We start from the raw sequence: 21,577 nt of genomic DNA, 5'->3' as shown, positions 1-21,577 counted from the left end.
TCCAATGTCCCATGTTTAATAAAGCTACCTTTTAAACCACAGAACATCTGTATTGTTGTTCGCTGCTTTGAAAGCCCCTTCATTCTTGGGGGTAAATTCCCGTTTTTAAATGCTTTATAGTAAAAAACTCTTATTTTGAGCAGAACCAGCAGCAGTAGTATTGTGGGTCTAGCTAAGGCAGCATGTTCTTAGAAGCACTAGGCAAGCTGCCAAGACATGGGCTAGATGGTGTTTGGTAGAGCTTTTTGGTCGTATTTAGGAAGAAAAGTAGATAGGCTTGGGAGTAGTGGTTTTCTATTACGTTAAAAAAAAAGGGAGGAAGGGAGTATAAAGTAGGATCAATCTAACTGGTGGGTTAGGCAATGGGGGAGGGGTACAAAATGGGGGGGGTAATAAGGAAGGGTAGGGCGTGCCAGACATAGGGAGTCGGGACCCTTGGGTGGGGTAGGAAGAAGAGAAATAAAAAAACTGGAGGGAAAGGTGAGAGAAAGATGGAGGGGGTAATTAGGGTGAGCCAGGGAAGAAGAAAGGGAGGGCAGATTTTCAGGTATATAATTGGCCCAGAAGTGAGGGGGGTGTTTGTTAGTTGGTGTGTAACGGAGATGTTATTTGATGAGGGTGAGCTGAAGTAGGACAAGCTGTTTGTATTCCTCTGGGAAGCAGAAATCTAACCAGTAGAACCATGTGGCTCAGAAATTAGAATTCGTCCCTTTGACGTAAGTAATCATAGTCCCATTAACATTTAATATTCAAAACATTGGAGGTGATTATATACTTTTAATTAAAATTGATGGTATTATTTATTTATGGTTGTTTGCTTTTTTTGTTCTAGGTCTGCATATTAGAACGTGGATCAGATAGTGATAGATGAGAACAAATTGCTGCATGTGTGGTCTTTTATAGTGAACCACCATGATGTCCAAAACAGGTCCTGTTTTGGAAACATTAGTAAAACTACAGTATCAACAAGAAAAGGAAAATAGCCAGTCCTGGGGTGGTTTACATTCTTAGCATAATCAAGCGTCTTGAGGAATGCTGATCTTATAATGATATTTAGTGAATAATATGAAACAGACCAAGATCATTTACTTTATCTGTTCTTATACATAAAAGTCATCACAACCCAAAAGTACAACTGATGTTGATGTTGACCCAACAAAGTAAAAATCCCATGCACAAATTATGTTGAGTCCATAATTAAAAAATTGAATGAGCTTTATACGATTTACTTGTTTGTAGTTATACTTTTCTGAAGAATTGTTACATGTCTCTTAGGCTTTATCGATTAAAGAGCAAATTGGATATCCGGACTATATTTTGGAAGACCAGAATGACAAACTAGACCAGGAGACCACAACAGTAAGTACTTTAGAGGGCTGATCTGGACATAACGAGTTGTGTGCAAAAGCTGGTAGAACAAAGGTTCATGTCCAAGTTCTAACATTTCTTTTTAGAAAAGTCCTGGAGCCACAAACAACTTCTAAAGGGTAAAATTAACGTTATTGTTCAGCACATGCACAAACACAGACACCACACCCAGGATCCAATGGATTCTGTTGAGTGTGGGATGCAAAAGAGAAGCGGATAAAAGGCTTGCAGAAAACCGGCACTGATGCTACATTCCCAATTAACTTTGGTACACACTTAGGAATGGATTTGTAAAATAACATGGGGGGAGTTTAGTTGAAATATGATTGAGATGGCCATGTTTCATGATGATTCTGTGATGGATCCAGGGCAGGAAAGAAGGAAGTGGGATATGTAGGTGGACAGATATGATCATATTAGAATATTGGATTATACATCCCATCCATCCTGCTTTAAAAATTACATCATTTATCAGTGTGAATTGTCTCTATCCAGTACACAGTCTGATTAAGAGATAAAGCATCCTAAATCATACTAATGTCCCAGGTCATTGGTCATTACATGGTATCTTTAGCTGCAACCTCACAAGTCCTTGGCACAGAATGATGGAACAGACCAGTTCTCCGGGGTTCATAAATAAGTGGCACCTGTGCAGGTGCCATGTAATTGGCCCACCCATCCCCATTGTCTCACTTTTTCCTATTCTGTTTTAGGCAATTTTGTATGCTAGTTCTATGTGTGCAAAGGGACCCCAGAAGATCCTTAGCTCAAGTGTAGATGGGGCTACAGTAGCCCCCCCCCCCATAAATCACAAACCCTTAGAGTAAGTGAACCACCTGCAGGGGTTCTACTAGTGGTGGCATAGAAGTAATTTATCCAGGACTTTTGTTAAGAAAAAAAATCCAGGGATTTTAACAAATATTGTTCCAGATTCCTACCTTTTTCCTGCTCTGTTGCAATGTTTGCATCTCTTTAGAAGTAACAAACCATTGGGAGTATCTCATTAAACTAAAATTCCTATTGCACGGAATGCCTACAATTTGACTTGTATCTTAGTGTAGATTTCTGGGAAAATCAGTGAGCCAATCACACAAGCAGGAATTTATATTTCTGGGGGCAATCCATAAAGCTGTGGTGTACAAAACACCTCCAGGTTGCCATATTGGAAATTACAGTAGCTGCAGGTCAAAAACAAAAGGTAATTTTTAATAACAATAAATATGAGTACGTTTTGTGTAGCAATTGTATATGCCACGAGTATATTATTATTATTTTTTTCTATATGTTTTTCCACAAAAGTGGAGTTATCCTTTATGTATAAGTCATGCATGAGCCTATGTCCAGGGTGGCAGTGTAGAGAAAGTAGCACCCCCTCTTCAACCTCCTTCAACCAATCCCGCCGCTGAGATAGTAAAAATAATTGGACATTCTAATTGTTTTAATGGTATCTGAACTGACTCACACACCTAAAATGCTCATTGCAGCTCTCTGCAATTTAAAAGAACCTACCTTTTGTTCCAGTACTGCAGCCTCCGTCAGCCAAGTAATTCTATTGCAGGGCGCTGCCAATGGCAGCACGACTATAAAGAGATCAAATAGTGTGAGATTTCAATGGGGCTTTAATCTTAGTCTTAATCTTAGTCTCAATGGTCAAGTATTAGGCCTGAGCCAACATGACTGGGGCTTTCAGAAGAGGTGGAGATGGGCGGGGTTCTAGCGGGTATATTTATGAATATAAAATGGCACTTACTTGATTGTAAAGGTGGGAGACTGGAGATTGGAAAGGGGTGGTCCCTGGTCTGAGGAGAGGAGGGAGGATCTTGCCGGAGGATTCGTCGGTAGAATGCCAGCATTGGACAGTTTTCTCCCGCTGTCCCTCCCCTGGACACCTTTTTGTTTTCTTAAAGTGGAAGTAAAGGCAAAACCTAACTAACTCTAAAACCTACTCCCACCCCAGTTCTAATCCTAATCTATCTAACCCTGTAAAGAAAAGATCACTTTGCTTACCTATTCTGAAGCCGCTCCAGTCTGGTCTCCAGTGGCACCTTCTGTGTGCAGGAGACAGCTGACAACAGCTGGGGAATGCCTGGGAAGCAGGGGCGTAGATAAGGGGGGGTCTGGGGTGTTCATACCCCCCTCAGTGCATCCTGACAAAATGCCCAGACAGTGTCCCTGCTGTTTAGCCTCAGCATCAGCACAGTAGAAGCAATCAGTTTCGGCGTGTAGCAGCCAGCCAGCCCCCCTTCTATTGTGCCCAATCCCCTCAAAAGCCCCCTGAAAAGCATGAAATTACTGCGAGGTCTCAGATGCCAGCAATTGACAGTGTACGGCTGAGAGAACTCCTAGACTCCTCCTCGAGGTATCATATGGCACAGCCAAAGGGAGACTGGGGATGCAGAAGTTTTCCTGCTTCTGTGCCGTGCTGAATCTGAGGTCTGGTAAGTGGGGAGGCATCAATTTTCTGTTTTGGGAAGGAGGAAGTGAGAATTCCAGCCTGGGCGAGTTTCTTTTGGTGGGGGATTAAGGAAAGGGAGGTGGGTTTGCTTTTGGAGAAGGGGGGGGGGGGGTTCTTGTAAAGAAGTTTACAGGGAGTGGTTAATGGCAGGGATTTGCTTCTGGGAGGGAGATTGATTGGATGAAGGGAGATTTTCTTCATAATTAGGAATCTTTGCTGGGGGAGAGGGTGTTGACTGAGGGAGATATTTTTGCTTTGGGGGGTTGGTTTAGAGACAGGAGGGTTTAATTTTTGGGGGGATATTTGAGGGAGGGAGATATTTCACAATGGGAATCTTTGCTTGGGGAGAGAAGGTTCTTAGGAGGGAGAGGGTTTTTTTTTTTTCCTTTAAAAGAGGTTTGTTTTTTAAAATTATAAATACCTAGGTGCATGGAGCGTCGATCCAATGTTGCATCTGTCCCCAGCTGCTTCTAAGCCCAACAACAGAGCGATCAAAGACCGCCGATTACTCAGTTCTCAGCCTTCAGTGAGCAAAGAGTGGTGACTGTCAGTCCCTGGCTCTGCTCCCCCCCTCCCCCAAGCTCACTGGAATGCCAGGCTGTGGAGGGGGCAGAAGCGGCTGGCTCAGGGTCTTTGCGGCTCACTGAGAGGCTGAGCGAGCTGCTGGTCCAGGCATCTAGATGAATCCTGGGTTTAAAGTTAGGATCTTTCCAGAGGCCTGGACCTGCTGAGTGATGTCAGCTGACAGCGGGCTATAGCTGGCTGTTGGCTAAAAAATGGGTCACAAAAGTGCAGAACAAACTGTACTCCTCCCCAGGAGAAGTACAACCAAGCGGCATGCCGTCCCAACAGAGCGCATGCACCGGTGACATCACCGGCTGCTTTCCATGTGAATATCTCCTAAACACCATATGTTTAGGAGATACCGTATTTATCTGCGTATAACACGCACCGGCGTATAACACGCACCCTGATTTTAAGAGAGAAGTTTCAGGAAAAAAAACTTTGCACAGCACATGGACCCCCTGCACAGCACACAACATCCCTGCACAGCACACAACATCCCTGCACAGCACACAGCATCCCTGCACAGCACACAACATCCCTGCACAGCACACAACATCCCTGCACAGCACACAACATCCCTGCACAGCACACAGCATCCCTGCACAGCACACAACATCCCTGCACAGCACACAGCATCCCTGCACAGCACACAACATCCCTGCACAGCACACAGCATCCCTGCACAGCACACAACATCCCTGCACAGCACACAGCATCCCTGCACAGCACACAACATCCCTGCACAGCACACAACATCCCTGCACAGCACACAGCATCCCTGCACAGCACACAGCATCCCTGCACAGCACACAGCATCCCTGCACAGCACACAACATCCCTGCACAGCACACAACATCCCTGCACAGTACAAGCCTCCTGGGACAGCGCTGCCAGCATACCTTTAGGGGTTGAGAAGCTCCTCCTGTGTCATGCTCATTGTGGATGGGGGTTTCTGTGTGCCTCAATTAACGCCGCTCTCTCGTGGAGCCGGTCATGTGACTCTCCTCTTCTGTTTCATTAATGGTCACATGACCGCTCTCCTCCTCCAATCAAAAGCTACAATCGAGGAGGAGGCGGAGCGGGTGGAGAGCGATCATGTGACCATCAATGAGCAGAGGAGAGTCACATGACCGCGTCCACGAGAGCGCTCAATTGAGGCACACAAAAGCCGCCTCCTCCAATCAAAATCTACAATCGAGGAGGAGGCGGAGCGGAAGGAGGAGAGCGGTCAAAACGAGCGGCGTTGCTTAGGCATTGGGGGTGATGCAGCAGGGGCGATGTGTGGGAGGGGGCAGGCAGTGTTATTTTCTGAACCAGGGCCAGGAAGGGCGGGGCGGCCGGCCCGACACTCTCCAAATGAGGCAGACCGCCTGATCCCCGCCCCCCCCCCCCCCCCATTGGAAAAAACAAATATCGGCGTATAACACGCAGGCATGATTTACCCTCTGTTTTCAGGGGAAAAAAGTGCTTGTTATACGCCGATAAATACGGTATTCACTATACCTACAGATAAGCATTATTATAGGCTTACTTGTAGGTACAAGTTCAAAAGCTGGGTTTACTACAGTTTAAGACTGAATAAAAGCCAACCATGGTGACTAGGTGCAAAGGGCACCATCCTGTGGTAGGCAGTGCACAATATTTATTATTTTTTCATCTCTTAAAACATTTCATAAAATTTCTTAGGATACATTTTTTTAAGGTTTAAATAAATCACTGAATTTACTTCCCACCACAATATGTTGCCCCTTGCACCTGCTTAACTTGCACAGTAAGGTTAGCTAAAATACAGTGCTGGGTCTCATTCATACATCCTACATGACCATGGTGCAGCAAGTATACTGCAAATACATGCACCCGGGATCAGATGTTCTAATATCTGCTCAGCCGGTACACCTGAGTGATGGGCTGAAAAGAGCCAAGAGCTGTCTGCTGCTGTAAACATGTATCCACCTGTATCTGCACATCCAGTGGTGACCTGCAGGTAGGGATACCTTTTTGCCCTTGGATAAAATCTCTCTGCATTCTGGGTCAGAAATTTGTCCCTAACAGCAGGTAACCACTGTGACCCTCGGTTTGTTAGTGTGTCGCTCAGTCTCAATCGATGTGGGGAGTAATGTAGATACCGAATGTGCTGCAGGAGTGTCGGCGCACCAGCCATGTGCATGTGCTTCCTGTAGCCACTGAAGGGAAGAGAGAAAAAAACATTGAGAAAGAAAGAAAAAGAAGGCGCACCAGCCATGTGCATTATCTTTTGTAGAAGTATTTATTGAATAAATGATAAAAAGAAATTACTCACAAGCATACTTGTTGACTGCTGAGCTCTGATGAAGAAGGGACGCTCCCTTCGAAACGCGTCAGATGGTAGTGATGCTTGTGTGTTCCTCCATGACCCTTGGAAGGCTTTGCTCATCATAGAACCGTATGCTGCTAGTTGGTGCATTTCTACATTGCGTCTTACTCTACTACTGCTTGTGAGTTATTTCTTTTTACCATTTATTCAATAAATACTTCTACAAAAGATAATGCACATGGCTGATGCGCCCTCTTTTTCTTGTGTCTTGTGTCGTTGTATTTCCTATCTGGTCATCCACTTGTGCGCAGGAGCTTTTTCTTTTTCTGCTACCTAGAGAAAAAAACATCCCTGGTGCCGCATATCCACGGAGTCCTATGGTAATGTAGTAGTGATGGGGGAGACCTCAGCCTGGGTTCCCGCCAGGCCACACCCCAATGTGTTTTGCTTTGTCCCCCGGAGATTAAACGTGGGGACCACTGGATGCACAAATACATGTTAACAGCAGTGGCTCTTTTCAGCCCATCACTCAGGTGAACAGGCTGAGCAGCTGACAAATATTGGAACATCTGGGATCCTGGCTGTAGGTATTCATGGTATATTTGCCATTCCATGGCCATTTAGAACATATGAATGAGATCTAAAGCCTGGTACAACCGCTGGGTTGAAGGAAAAAAAAAAACTAGAGAGCTTAGGAGGAGCTCGCTGTACTAATGAGTACACTACCGCACCACAACTGCGCGCATTGCGTTCTATTCACTTGCATGGGGATCATTTTTGCTGCGCTGCATTGCAAAGTCTCAGGGCCCCACTCTGCTGTCACATGTTTTTACCGTACCTCCCCCAACATAAAAGTGTAAATGATGCCTTTAAGTTTGAAAGACCAGACCCCCCCCCAGGAAAAAAAAAGATCTACGCCCCTGCTGGGAAGTGACATCACCCATAGAGTTACTATGGGGCTTCCGTTGTTGGCTGCCTCTTCTACACACTGAAACCACTGCTGACTGATAGCTCATCCTGGGACCGGACCGGTTCGACCTCAGAATAGGCAACTATGCAGATCTTTTCTTTACAATCCTAGATAGATTAGGCTTAGAATGGGGGTGGGAGTAGGTTTAGAGATAGTTAGGTTTTGCCTTTACTTGCACTTAAATTGTTTGGCTTTGGTTAGTGTTTTGTCTTCTACTACTTTCTGCTATCATATAATTATTCTGATCCTTCAGTTCATTTGTTATAGCAGTGGGCAGAGGTTTCTGGGTCCTTGAAGGTGGTGCTGGTTTAAAATCTTGGAAAATTATCAGTTAGGCCTATCTCAGATATGGGTGTCCCTTCCCAACAACAGGTTATGTTGGTAACACAGAAGTGGTTTTAGGTTGTTAGGTAGTTAATTGTCCCTGAGACAATGTAGTGGTGGCTTGGGGACTTTTTTTTTTACTGGGTGGCAGATGCATGCTGGTTGTTGTGATGATATATGTGCCTTTAAAGTCCTTTAGACCTGGTAAGCTCGATTACACTGATATTTGGTGTTCTGTCATGCATTTAGTTAGGCCTGGAGCAAGAAATAAACAGAAGTATGGACACAGGGCCGACATGACTGGGTTAAAAGGAGTTTGGCATAGGAGGGGTTTTTCTGTAGGTTAAAGTAAATAGGAATCAAGGGGTACTTACTGGATTGGTAGGTCAGGCAGGAACAGGTGGGGCTTAAAGTGCAGATGGTTGGAGAATAGATGGTCAGTAGGAGGGTCCTAGGAAGACTTAATTTGGAAGAGAGCTGGGGTCAGGAAAACTTCCAAACTTTCCTACTTTAGGTTTGGGGATGATTTTGCGTTCTGTTGGGGCAGTTACAGTATCTCACAAAAGTGAGTACACCCCTCACATTTTTGTAAATATTTTCTTTTATCTTTTCATGTGACAACACTGAAGAAATGACACTTTGCTACAATGTAAAGTAGTGAGTGTACAGCTTGTATAACAGTGTAAATTTGCTGTCCCCTCAAAATAACTCAACACACAGCCATTAATGTCTAAGCCGCTGGCAACAAAAGTGAGTACACCTAAGTGAAAATGTCCAAATTGGGCCCAAAGTCTCAATATTTTGTGTGGCCACCATTATTTTCCAGCACTGCCTTAACCCTTATGGGCATGGAGTCCACCAGAGCTTCACAGGTTGCCACTGGTGTCCTCTTCCACTCCTCCATGATGACATCACGGAGCTGGTGGATGTTAGAGACCTTGCGCTCCTCCACCTTCCGTTTGAGGATTCCCCACAGATGCTCAATAGGGTTTAGCAGAGGTGGCTCTAGGCTTTATGAGGCCTTAGGCAAACCTTAGACATGAGGCCCCACTCACCCCCATAATGGGAAAAATAATTCAAGAGATAAAAATTAACTGTATAAATTGCATATATAAAGAGCCTTAAATCCTATGAACTATGAATTTACAGAACTTTCTCTAACCAATTCTTCTTTAAGCAAATATATATACTACATATATATTATATTACAAATATATATATATATATATATATATATATATATATATATATATATATATATATATATATATAAACTACACGCACACAAATATAGATAACATTTGTGCAGCCGCTACTAGCAATATGTTTAAAGTATAACAAGAGTGAAAACCATATTTCTCCATTCACATGAAGGTCAGGTTAATAAAACCCAGCACAGAGTTACCCCTTACATCAGAGTGTGTAGGATCCCCCCTTACAGTGCAAGGGGAACTTTGATCTAAGGGGGAATGTTGCAGACGTTGGTGTAAGGGGGAACTCTGATGTAAGGGGGGGGGGCTCTGGTGACAAGATCATCTTATATCAGAGTCCACTGCATTCCCCTTTACATCAGAGTTCCCCTTTATGTCATTGTCCACAGAGTTCCAACTTGCATTTAAAATGGAAACTCTAATGTGGGGGGACGACTCTGGTCACCATAGAGCACCTTCCCCAGAGTGAATGCACTAAGGTAAGAGGGGGGTTACTGATATAAGGGGGAACCTTATATCAGTACCCCCCTCAGACTGGCCTTGCTACGCTATCACTGACCACCACTCAGGTGCACTGTGCAGGGCTCAGTCAGATGGTCCTCTCTGGGCTACAACTTGGTGGCTCACATTTCATCCTATATTAGACTACCAGACTGTGCGGCCATAATACAATAGATGGTCAGAGACTGCAGACATACTACAGGAGATGGTCAGAGAGTGTGCGGACATGATACAGGAGATGGTCAGAGACGGCAGACACACTACAGGAGATGGTCAGAGTGTGCGAACATTATACAGGAGATAGTCAGAGACTGCAGAGATGATACAAGAGATGGTCAGAGACTGCATACCTTATACAAGAGGAGCTCCGTGTGCATACAGGATACAGGAAATGGTCAGAGACTGCATACATGATACAAGAGATGGTCAGAGACTGCATACATGATACAAGAGATGGTCAGAGACTGCAGACATGATACAAGAGATGGTCAGAGACTGCATACATAATACAAGAGATGGTCAGAGACTGCATACCTGATACAAGAGATGCTCAGAGAGTGTGCATACATGATACTGTATTTGTTTTGTGTGGATATGTCATAGCAACTGATGGGGTACAAGGACTTTGAAGGTGGTCATTATGGGCAAGGTATAGAGTGGTAGGGACCCATTGTAGGTACAGCATCTCTTATTTTGTATGTTTTAGTAACAGGGAACTGTGGGTCGTTCAGGGTCATATCTGTGATTACTGGTGTTATTGTCTCTGTATCGTTTTTTTTCAGTTGGAGGTCTCCCTTTTCGGTTTCACATGAGTACTTTATTAAGAAAAGATGCCTACAAAGACTTTGGGCCTCCATTCATACTGTATCGAATTATAATGTTATGTATACGATTTGTTAATAAAGGGCTGCTATGTCCATTAACTTCTTCAATACCGGGCACTTTCACCTCCCTCCTGCCCAGGCCAATTTTCAGCTTTCAGCGCTGTCACACTTTAAATGACAATTGCACAGTCATACAACACTGTACTCAAATTACATTTTTATAATTTTTTTTCCCACAAATAGAGCTTTCTTTTGGTAGTATTTAATCACAGCTGTTTATTTTTTGCTATAGTTTTTCTTAGTTTCTGTCTATTTTGTGATTAGTAATTTTTCTCATTCACTGATGTGCTCTGATGAGGCTGCACTGATGGGCACTGATGAGGCAGGACTGATGAACACTGATGAGACGGCACTGAAGGGCACTGACAAGGTGGCACTGATGAGGAGGCACTAATATGCAGCACTGATGAGCTCTGATAGGCGGCAATGATATGCAGCACTGATGGGCACTGAGAGGCAGTACTGATGGGCACTAATTGGTGGCACTGATGGGCACTGATAGGCGGCACTTATGGGCAATGATAAGCAGCACTGATGGCAACTGATGGGTGGCACTGATGAGCAGGCACTGATGGGCACTGAAAGGCAGCACTGACTTGCCTCACTGATGAGCACAGGTTGGCCTCATTGATGGACACAGACTGGAATCACTGCTGGGCACTATTGGGGCTGCACTGATTATAAGGGCACTGGTTATCTGTACTGGTCTCCCTTGTGAGAAAATGCCGCTGATCGGCTCCCCTCTCCTCACACTCTGTCAGTGTGAGGCGAGGAAAGCCGATAACCAGCATTTACTTGTTGACATGTGATCAGCTGTGATTGGACACAGCTGATCACATGGGTAAAGAGCCGTGTCATCGGCTCTTTACTATGATCGAGGGGCGCGCTGTGTCCCAGTGACACAGCGGCACTGATGGCAACTGAGCAAGCAAGTGCAAGATCTAGGCAAACAGAATTTGGCAGCAGGAAAACACTAGAGTGAGAGGCACTTAGTAGAGGAGGACCTAAATACCCTCCCAGCAGCCAGCATCAGGTGAAAACTAAAAAACAGAGCATCCCGCCTGCTGTCATTTGTGTATACGGTCGGCGGGAGGTAGTTAAACTCCATTTTGTGTGGTTACTTAGGTATGGATAAACAGGTGATGGTCAAGCAATATTGGAGACAAAGCATCTTTAATACCCTAGTCATGTTAATCTTTTTCCTATTTTGTATTTAATTCTGTTTTTTTTTTTTGTGTTAAAAATGGGTCTGCTATGGCCCTTCAACTCCAAAGTGGATAGTGGTTGTCTGGTAGTTTGGGATATGGGGGGGGGGGGGTAACGGTTGGAGGTAATTGTAATTGCAAAACTCTGTATTCTGTAAAATGGTCATGGCAAAAGGTCCTCATTTACTAAGACAGCTTGAATTCCAAGCACGAGAGTTTACACCATTTCCTTTACGTCTACTTTCTATATAAGATATGTCACACAGATGAAACCTCCTCGAATCGTTACACAACAGAGCAAGTACACCAGCCTGCCCTTCACGGCCCTGAATTCTAAAATAGCTTTGAGCATCGCTTATTTTCTATCCCGCGATTTACGGCCATCTGACTGCGTCCCTTTGATTTGCAGGGACTTGAGCAGTTCTTGTGACAGCTGAGCAGTTTGGTAAAATGCTTATATGGGAGAAGGAAGGTCAGGGGATAATTGCAATGCTCTTCACTGGCAGAATATTACTGAGCGCGTTACAAAAATAATAGCCTGAGAAGACCGGGAAAAACACATACACACAGCTCCGGTAATACAAGTCAAGTGCATGAAGTATTGATTTTTTTTTTTCTCTCTCTCTCCGCAGTTAAACTTTAGCGAGCAAAAATATTTTGAGAATATACTGGAGATTTTAAAAGCTGGAGCACAGAAAAGCCTCAAGAAGCTCCGAGAACCCGTTGATCCAGATGCGTAAGTATTTGAACTGGAAAATGGGAGACAAATGAAAATTGTTCATATGATATATTAAACATATACATTTATTTGATAAACGGGGATGTATATTGTTTTGAATATATTTTCTCTATTACATTTAAGACTAAAAAAAAAAAGGACTTTTTAACAAAAATTATTTATTTTTTAATATAAAACATTGCTTATTATTACTTTATATTTACAACAGATGGAGCTCAGCACACAGCAAACATGAAAATATAAGTGAACCAAATAATAAAGTGACAGAATACCCGATTAATAATTAACAAACAGAAAGCCTAACTATATAGAAAATGGGGAGCACCAAAAAGCAGGGGGAAAACTGGAGGTGCAGGGAGCAGATGGGAAGGAGCGAAACAAAAACAGGATCAGGAACAAGGGGGAGCAGGTACAAGGCAGCAGGGTACAGGCCAGGAAACAAGACCAGGATCTAGGCAAACAGAATTTGGCAGCAGGAAAACACTAGAATGAGAGGCACTTAGTAGGGGAGGACCTAAATACCCTCCCAGCAGCCATTATCAGGTGAAAACGAATTGCTGGGGTTTGCTGGCAGCTAGGAGACACCCACTGGTGGACACTGGAGTTTTCAACCCTCTGCCCAGTGAACCACTGTGCCACCAGCAGGTGATGCAGATCCTCATATGCCCTTTTTTTTTCTCAAACACCTCAATCAGGAACAGTGAAGGCTGGTGAAGTTTTAGGATGGGGGGGGCATCAGATCCCGCCCTTCCTTTTTTATCCCTCCCACTTCTCATAAGTCCCACCCCTTATGGAATCCACCCACTCCGTCCCCTGTATTCCACTGGCTTTCATCCATAGTGTCAGGAGTATTCAGCTCAGCATCAGAGGACAGAGTATACAGCCCCAGAATCACAGGACAGTGTATACAGCTCAGCCTTTACAGATCAGGGTATATAGCTCAGCCTCACAGGTCAGGGTATACAGCTCAGCATTACAGATCAGGGTATATAGCTCAGCATTACAGATCAGGGTATACAGCTCAACATTACAGATTAGGGTATATAGCTCAGCCTCACAGATCAGGATATGGGGGTAGTAGTAGTGATGATGATGGTGGTGGTAGTAGTAGTGATGATGGTGGTGGTAGTAGTGATGATTAGTAGTAGTAATGAGTCAGTGACACCTCCTGAGTGGACATCACATGGCAGTAAATAATCCTCAAAATGTCACCCTCATGCTCCAGTCCAGCCGCGCGATCATCCGCCCCTGGCCTGGGCCCAGTCTGAGTGGAGAATGACTGAGAAGGGCAGTCCAGGGAAGTGTGTGCTGAGCGGAGGCACAGCTAGACTGAGAGAGTAGGAGTGCACTGCAAAAGACTCAGCCTGAGGCCCATGGCGCCGGCACTTATTGTTAGCCGCTGGAATCGCTGGCACCTCTCAGACCTTCCTAATCGGATCCACCGCACCCGCACGCACAGTCCACTGAGCTCCACTCCACACAGCATAGTGAGTGATGGCCTGGGAAACCAGGAGTGCTGCTGCGGTGCAGCAAAAAGCACCACCCACCGTCCTCCGGCCCCCACCAATTAATACAAGGAAAGGAGGCCAGAGACAAATGATTGGAGAGTGGGAGTGTTTGTGGGCGCATCTCTTGTACCCCGGATACTCCTTAAATACCAGAAAATCAGCTTCCCAGTTGCAATCAGCTGATTGCAAGCTGGGAAAGCTTCCCATAGACTGCCGTGTGTCCGGTGCCTGGACACCCTTAAAGTGACCACTTTTTTTTATTTTTTGTGAATAGCTTAGGGGGGGCGGGCGGTGCCCATGCGCCCCCTATGGACAGGCCGCCACTGAACATAAAACAAAAACATATTGTGGCTACTAGATGGCGGCTGTATCATTCAAGAAAGCTTGTCAGAACATCAAGAATTTTCTACAATTAAGCCTTATTATGGGTGAAATGTGTCAGTGGTGTGGCCGTACGTGGGAGGCTTGCAGTGTGTGTGCTGGATGCTGTTTCTGTAGGCGCAATAAACTAACTGGAGTTTGAGGACTTCATTGGTGTGCGGCCCATCTTTCTTGGATGTTACATGTGGCGTGGAGCCTGAGTGGGCTCCTGGGTTTCTGCATTTGACTGTACCACGGAGCAAAGGAGAACACAGGAGGTCTTGGAGTAGGGGAACATACAGAAACTGTCTAACCACTAGATGGGCTGTTGATTTAGGAACCAGACAAAACAGAGGAAGCGCTGCAATTTTCGTTCTGATTGTGTGGACTGTGGATTATTGCCCTATCAGCAAAACAAAGGTTTTATACATAGACCCTCTTAAAGTGTTACTAAACCCTTGTTGGGAAAAATACATCTAGAAGCCTTTTTTAAACGTGTCATCTTTTTCTTTACTTCCTCTGGGAAGGCTATGCTGCTTTGCAGGGACCCCTTGAGTCCCAGTGTAGCCACCCTTACATGCGTGCTCTCAACCATGGCTACACCTTACATTCTGGTGATCCATACACTGAAACCCACAGACATCCCTGAAGCCTTGCATCTCAGGTCACTCCCCAGCTCCACCTCTCCAATGCTTTAAGTGACGGTGGCATCAAAGACAGCAACGTGCCTTCTACAATAACAATGTGCCTGCCATATGACTGGGTCATGTGGTCTTTCAGTGATGTCAACAATGCCCGATGTCCAGCTAGAAGTTTGGGGGGGAAGCAGAGCTGAGAGGAAGCAAGCAACATTAGAAAGTTGAGTGTTGGGTGATAAATTGATAAAAAATACTGTAAAGATAGACTTGAATTCATAGACCTAAAGGGAAATATTAATTTATTTGTAAATCAATGAATAAAGTAAGGCGCTATTCTCATATACCAAAAAAAAAATGATTAGATGATGTGATCTGAAAATGTGTTTACTAATACTTGTGTTGAACCTCCTGTTCAATCCATAAATGTAAAACCTCCGTAGGAATGATCAGTATAACAATCCAAAATATAAATTCATATATAAAAAAAAAAAACACACAAAAAGAATATGAGATAAGAAAAAAAATACACATCAATAATGTGCTCAAAAATATATACAGTGCCTTGAAAAAGTATTCATACCCCTTGAAATTTTCCAGATATTGTCATGTTACAACAGAAAAAGGAAATGTATTTTATTGGGATTTTATGTGATAGACCAACACAAAGTGGAACATAATTGTGAAGTGGAAGGAAATGATAAATGGTTTTCAATTTTGTTTTTACAAATAAATATCTGAAAAGTGTGGCGTGCATTTGTATTCAGGCTTCTTTACTCTGATACCGCTAACTAAGATCTAGTGCACAAATGGAAAACCTTGGCAGCCCAGATGTTTTGGAACTACATTTCCCATGATGCTCAACTACACTGCAGTGTAGTTGAGCATCATGGGAAATGTAGTTCCAAAACATCTGGGGTGCCAAGGTTCGCCATCACTAATCTAATGGAACCAATTGCCTTCAAAAGTCACGTAATTAGTAAAAAGGGGTCCACCTGTGTGTAATTTAATCTCAGTGTAAATACAGCTGTTCTGTGAATCCCTCAGAGGTTTGTTAGAGAACCTTAGTGAACAAACAGCATCATGAAGACCAAGGAACACACCAGACTGGTCAGGGATAAAGTTGTGGAGAAGTTTAAAGCAGGGTTAGGTTATAAAAAAATATCCCAAGCTTTGAACATCTCACAGAGCTCTGTTCAATTCATCATCCGAAAATGGAAAGAGTATGGCACAACCGCAAACCTACCAAGACATGGCCGTCCACCTAAACTGACCGGCCGGGCAAGGAGAACATTCATCAGAGAAGAGCCAAGAGGTCCATGGTAACTCTGGAGGAGCTGCAGAGATCCACAGCTCAGGTGGGAGAATCTGTCCACAGGACAACTATTAGTCGTGTTCTCCACAAATCTGGCCTTTATGGAAGAGTGACAAGAAGAAAGACATTGGTGAAAGAAAGTCATAAGAAGTCCTGTTTGCAGCTTGCGAGAAAACATGTGGGGGACACAGCAAACATGTGGAAGAAGGTGCTCTGGTCAGATGAGACCAAAATTTAACTTTTTGACCTAAAAGCAAAACGCTATGTGTGGTGGAAAACTAACACTACACATCACCCTGAACACACCATCCCCACTGTGAAACATGGTGGTGGCAGCATCATGTTGTGGGGATGATTTTCTTCAGAAGGGACAGGGAAGCTGGTCAGAGTTGATGGGAAGATGGATGGAGCCAAATACAGGACAATCTTAGAAGAAAACCTGTTAGAGTCTGCAAAAGACTTGAGACTGGGGCGGAGGTTCACCTTCCAGCAGGACAATGACCCTAAACATACAGCCAGAGCTACAATGGAATGGTTTAGATCAAAGCATATTTAATGTGTTATAATGGCCCAGTCACAGTCCAGACCTAAATCCAATTGAGAATCTGTGGCAAGACTTGAAAATTGCTGTTCACAGACGCTCTCCATCCAATCTGACAGAGCTTGAGATATTTTGCAAAGAAGAATGGGCAAAAATGTCCCTCTCTAGATGTGCAAAGCTGGTAGAGACATCCCCAAAAAGACTTGCAGCTGTAATTGCAGCAAAAGGTGGTTCTACAAAGCATTGACGCAGGGGGCTGAATACAAATGCCCCCCACACTTTTCACATATTTATTTGTAAAAAAACTTTGAAAACCATTTACCGTTTTCCTTCCACTTCACAATGTGCCACTTGTGTTGGTCTATCACATAAAATCCCAATATAAAACATTTACATTTTTCGTCGTAACATGACAAATTGTGGAAAATTGTAAGGGGTATGAATACTTTTTCAAGGCGCTGTATAATATGCAGTATATGTGAACTATGGCCCAAGATCATGCAGTTCTACCATTCTCTTCTTTTGGAACTTTTATTTTTTTTTTTGGGGGGGGGGAGCGGTACCTGGTTTTGAAAGAGATCTGCTCCCATTTTCACCATAGGAGATTCCCCCAGAAGTTCTCCCCACCCGCAACCTTCTGGGACACGTCATAGGTCACAGAAGGTTGCGGAACCATTCACAGAGCATAGTGTGGCTCACGCTTGCCCAGTGGGAAGCCAGCTGTGAAGCTGCAAGAAGTCACAGTTAACATGCTGGTGATAAAAGTCAGCTGCTACAGTATTTTGTAAAGGCTGACTTTTATTTTTATTTTTTTCAAACAAGGTGAAGAACCTCTAATGCTCTGTTTAGATGGACATGTAGAATTTAAATTAGAGAGAGACGGTCTGAAGGCAAACAGCTGCTGTTGTGCTTTCTCTACAGAAAGTGTTCTGTGACACCAGTGTCATGTTTTTCACCCTGCATTTAATTTAGAAAGTGAACATTGTTTTGTGCTAAACCCATTATTGTATCTATTTTAGGTACCTACATGTCTACAAGTCAGAACATTCTTTTAACTTTCCATTGGGTTTTACAAAAAGTTTAAAATGTGCAACAGGCTCTGTTGCTTTTGGTTACACTTCAACTTATTTTTTTTGGGGGGGGGAGCGGGTACCTGGTTTTGAAAGGGATCTGCTCCCACTTTCGCCTTAGGAGATTTCACCAGAAGTTCTCCCCACCCCGCAACCTTCTGGGACATGTCATAGGTCACAGAAGGTTGCGGAACCATTCACAAAGCATAGTGTGGCTCACGCTTGCCCAGTGTGAAGCTGCAAGAAGTCACAGTTAACATGCTGGTGCCAGGGACCCCGAAGAACTGGCCCGGGTGAGGATGGCGCTGGATTCCTGGATAGGTAAGAGTCCTTTTGATAAAAGTCAGCTGCTATAGTATTTTCTAACGGCTGACTTTTATTTATTTTTTTTCAAACAGGGTGAAGAACCTCTAATGCTCTGTTTAGATGGACATGTAGAATTTAAATTAGAGAGAGACGGTCTGAAGGCAAACAGCTGCTGTTGTGCTTTCTCTACAGAAAGTGTTTTCACCCTGCATTTAATTTAGAAAGTGAACATTGTTTTGTGCTAAACCCATTATTGTATCTATTTTAGGTACCTACATGTCTACAAGTCAGAACATTCTTTTAACTTTGCATTGGGTTTTACAATTAGTAAACGTTTAAAATGTGCAACAGTCTCTGTTGCTTTTGGTTACGCTTCAGATATACACATTGACTCAGCTTTCAGTTGTCCCTCATTTGGAACCCAATATCTCTGTCCATCTTCATATTTACTATTTAATTACCAAAATCTGCATTGCATTTGTTATTTGTAAATCCAGTATAAAGGTAATGGGTTCAACCGATCATTTTTATCATATTAATTCCTTCAGGTACCCGGTAGGGGGGGGAGACACAGTGGGGGTGTATCATTTGTCTACATGCTTTCATGCTGAAAGAGGTCCCTCTTTGTGATCTCAGGAATTATGTATTTTACTCTTTTGCAGCTGGATCATTGGAGCAGCGGTGGCTGATGCTTTCTATTCACCAAATCGAAATCAGATCGGTAGGTGAATCTGCTTTTGCAGAAACTGATGTAGTGGATATAATGGGTTGATGGTAGCGAATCATATCGATTAGGTTAAAGTGAGGCACAGCCAAAGAGTTGGAGTGTCTCTGTGTGCGGGAGGTGTCAGTTTTAATTGCTGACCAGGCCTGTTTACAAGTAAAAATTAGAATTATCCGAAATAAAGTATGCCATATCTAAACGAATGGAACGTAACAAATTAATAATAATAGATAACAATAATAATAATAATAATAATAAAAAAAACAATAGGGGTAGGCTGGTACAGACTATCAATTACTGTATTTGTATAAGAATAATCTTAAGAACTATTGCAAATAAGTTTCTCGCAATAATTATCGTGACAATGTCAATCTGTATTGTTAAGAAAATTCCTTCAATAAAAATCAATTGTTAAAAAAAAATAATAATAATAATAAAAAAAGTTTTATTATTATTTATTATTAATTTGTTCCATTCCATTTGTTTAGAAGCGGCATTCGTTATTTCCCGTTTAACACATTTTTCTGAAATTCGAAAAATCCAAAAATTTTTACATTTGAAAATCCGAAAATTCAAAAATCGAAAATTTGGAAAATCGGAAGTTCAAAAATTCGAAAATCCGAAAATTCAAAAATCCGAAAATAAGAACGAAAATCCAAAAATTCGAAAGAACGACAATCTGAAAATAAGAACGAACATTAGAAAACCCGAAAATTCAAAAATCTGAAATAATAACTGATAACTAATAACTAATAACTAACTAATAATAACCATTACTAACTATTAAATTATAGGTATTGGACTCTCCTTTCAAATGTGTCTGTTAGTGAACGTAATGAATACGAATTTATCCGAAGTTCTGCATTATCCGAAATAACGAATGCCGCATCTAAACGAATGGAACAAAACAAATGATTAATACTAATAATAATAATAATAATAATAATAAATAATAATAATAATTAAACGCTTTTTATTATTATTAATTTGTTATGTTCCATTCGTTTAGATGCGGCATTCGTTATTTCGGATAATTCGTAACTTCAGATAATTTCGTATTCGTTACGTTCACTAACAGCCAAATTTGAAAGGAAATTCCAATATAATTTAATAGTTAGTTATTATTAGTTAGTTAACAATGCCCTATTGTTAATGTCAGTAGCAGGAATATTGCTGCATTGTTGGTGTCAGTGGATGGAACGTTGCCCCAAGGGCAGAATAAAGGCAAGCAAAGGGCCGCAGTTTGGAGACCCCTGTATTAGAGGATCAAAGTGACTCTGTTGTTAAAATAAACATGAAAATAAATGATGAATAGGGATCAGCTTGGATTCAGTCAAAACACAGAAGGAAGCTGGTAGTGCCAGCCTGTTTACCTGCTGTGTCTTGCAATGCTATAAGAGTCTTTAGGGGGAACCTAATGACTGGCAACTGGCAACTTTTTTCATGATTAGTGATGAACTTGGGTTTAGTCGGAACCCATGTTCAGCCGTACCTGAAAAGCAGCTGTTAGTACCAGTACCAGTCAGATGTGGCATCTCCTGCCCTGCAGCTCTATGTACACAATGGTCTTCTTTGATGTCATGAGCATCCCTGCCTCTTTGTGTAGCTGTGGGGGGCTGGGAATGCCCTGGCCGCAAGTGATTGGGCTGGCACTGACAGCTTTCTTTTGGGTAGAGCAAACCATGGGTTCAGACTGAGCACAAGCTCATCGTTAATCATGAAAACAAAGTGGCCAGTGGTTCCTCCTGATGACCCATATATATCACTACAGGACATAATAGAGAGATATGGGCCACCAGGAAGACCACACAGCATAGCAGGGACCAGAACCCAGAAATTCTAGAAATTCCAGAATTGTTAACAGAAAAAGAGAAGAGGGGAAATCTTCCAGTGGGGAGATCTGCTCTGGAAACAGCTTTGTAAGAGAGGAATTATTTTGTAGAGATCACCACTTACTTACTTCTCTGAATCTACACTATATTGCCAAAAGTATTGGGACACCTGCCCTTACACGCACATGAACTTTAATGGCATCCCAGTTTTCGTTTGTAGGGTTCAGTGTTGGGTTGGCCCACCCTTAGCGCCTTATATCAGCTTGAACTCTTCTGGGAAGGCCGTCTACAAGGTTTAGGAGTGTGTCTATGGGAATGTTTGACCATTCTTCCAGAAGGTTTGCAGTCCCTGCCCTAATTCATTCCAGAGCTGTTCTATCAGGTTGAGGTCAGGACTCTGTGCAGGCCCGTCAAGTTCCTCCACCCCAAACTCGCTCAACCATGTCTTTATGGACCTTGCTTTCTGGGCAAACATTCCCATAGACACATTCCTAAACCTTGTGGACAGCCTTCCCAGAAGAGTTGAAGCTGTTATAAGTGCAAAGGGCGGGCCAACTCAATATTGAACCCTACAGACTAAAACTGAGATGTCATTAAGGTTAGTGTGCGTGTAAAGGCAGGTGTCCCAATACTTTTGATAATATAGTGTATATAGCGCTTCGGGTCTCTGCTCAGGCTTCTGCAGCTATGTCCGATTGACCCCGCTATGGGTGGGTGCAGGCTGATAACCTAGGTACCACACACCCTATAGACCAGTGATGGCGAACCT

General features: G+C 43.2%; 1 protein-coding gene across 2 annotated transcripts in view; it reads left to right on the top strand.

Annotated features, from left to right (window-relative positions):
* MMEL1 (membrane metalloendopeptidase like 1) overlaps positions 1–21,577 on the top strand; it is a 307,801-nt gene that overhangs the window by 263,810 nt on the left and 22,414 nt on the right. For both annotated transcript variants that reach the window (XM_073603585.1, XM_073603583.1), the window contains exons 15-17: positions 1,276–1,359; positions 12,411–12,514; positions 18,915–18,973. In XM_073603585.1, the coding sequence (XP_073459686.1) occupies positions 1,276–1,359; positions 12,411–12,514; positions 18,915–18,973 (247 nt within the window). The remainder of the gene's footprint in view (positions 1–1,275; positions 1,360–12,410; positions 12,515–18,914; positions 18,974–21,577) is intronic.

Source organism: Aquarana catesbeiana, linkage group LG10 (assembly GCF_042186555.1).
Source record: "Aquarana catesbeiana isolate 2022-GZ linkage group LG10, ASM4218655v1, whole genome shotgun sequence".
NCBI lineage: Eukaryota > Metazoa > Chordata > Amphibia > Anura > Ranidae > Aquarana > Aquarana catesbeiana.
Note: the sequence above shows the minus strand (reverse complement) of the source record. Positions and strands in the feature narration are given on the sequence as shown.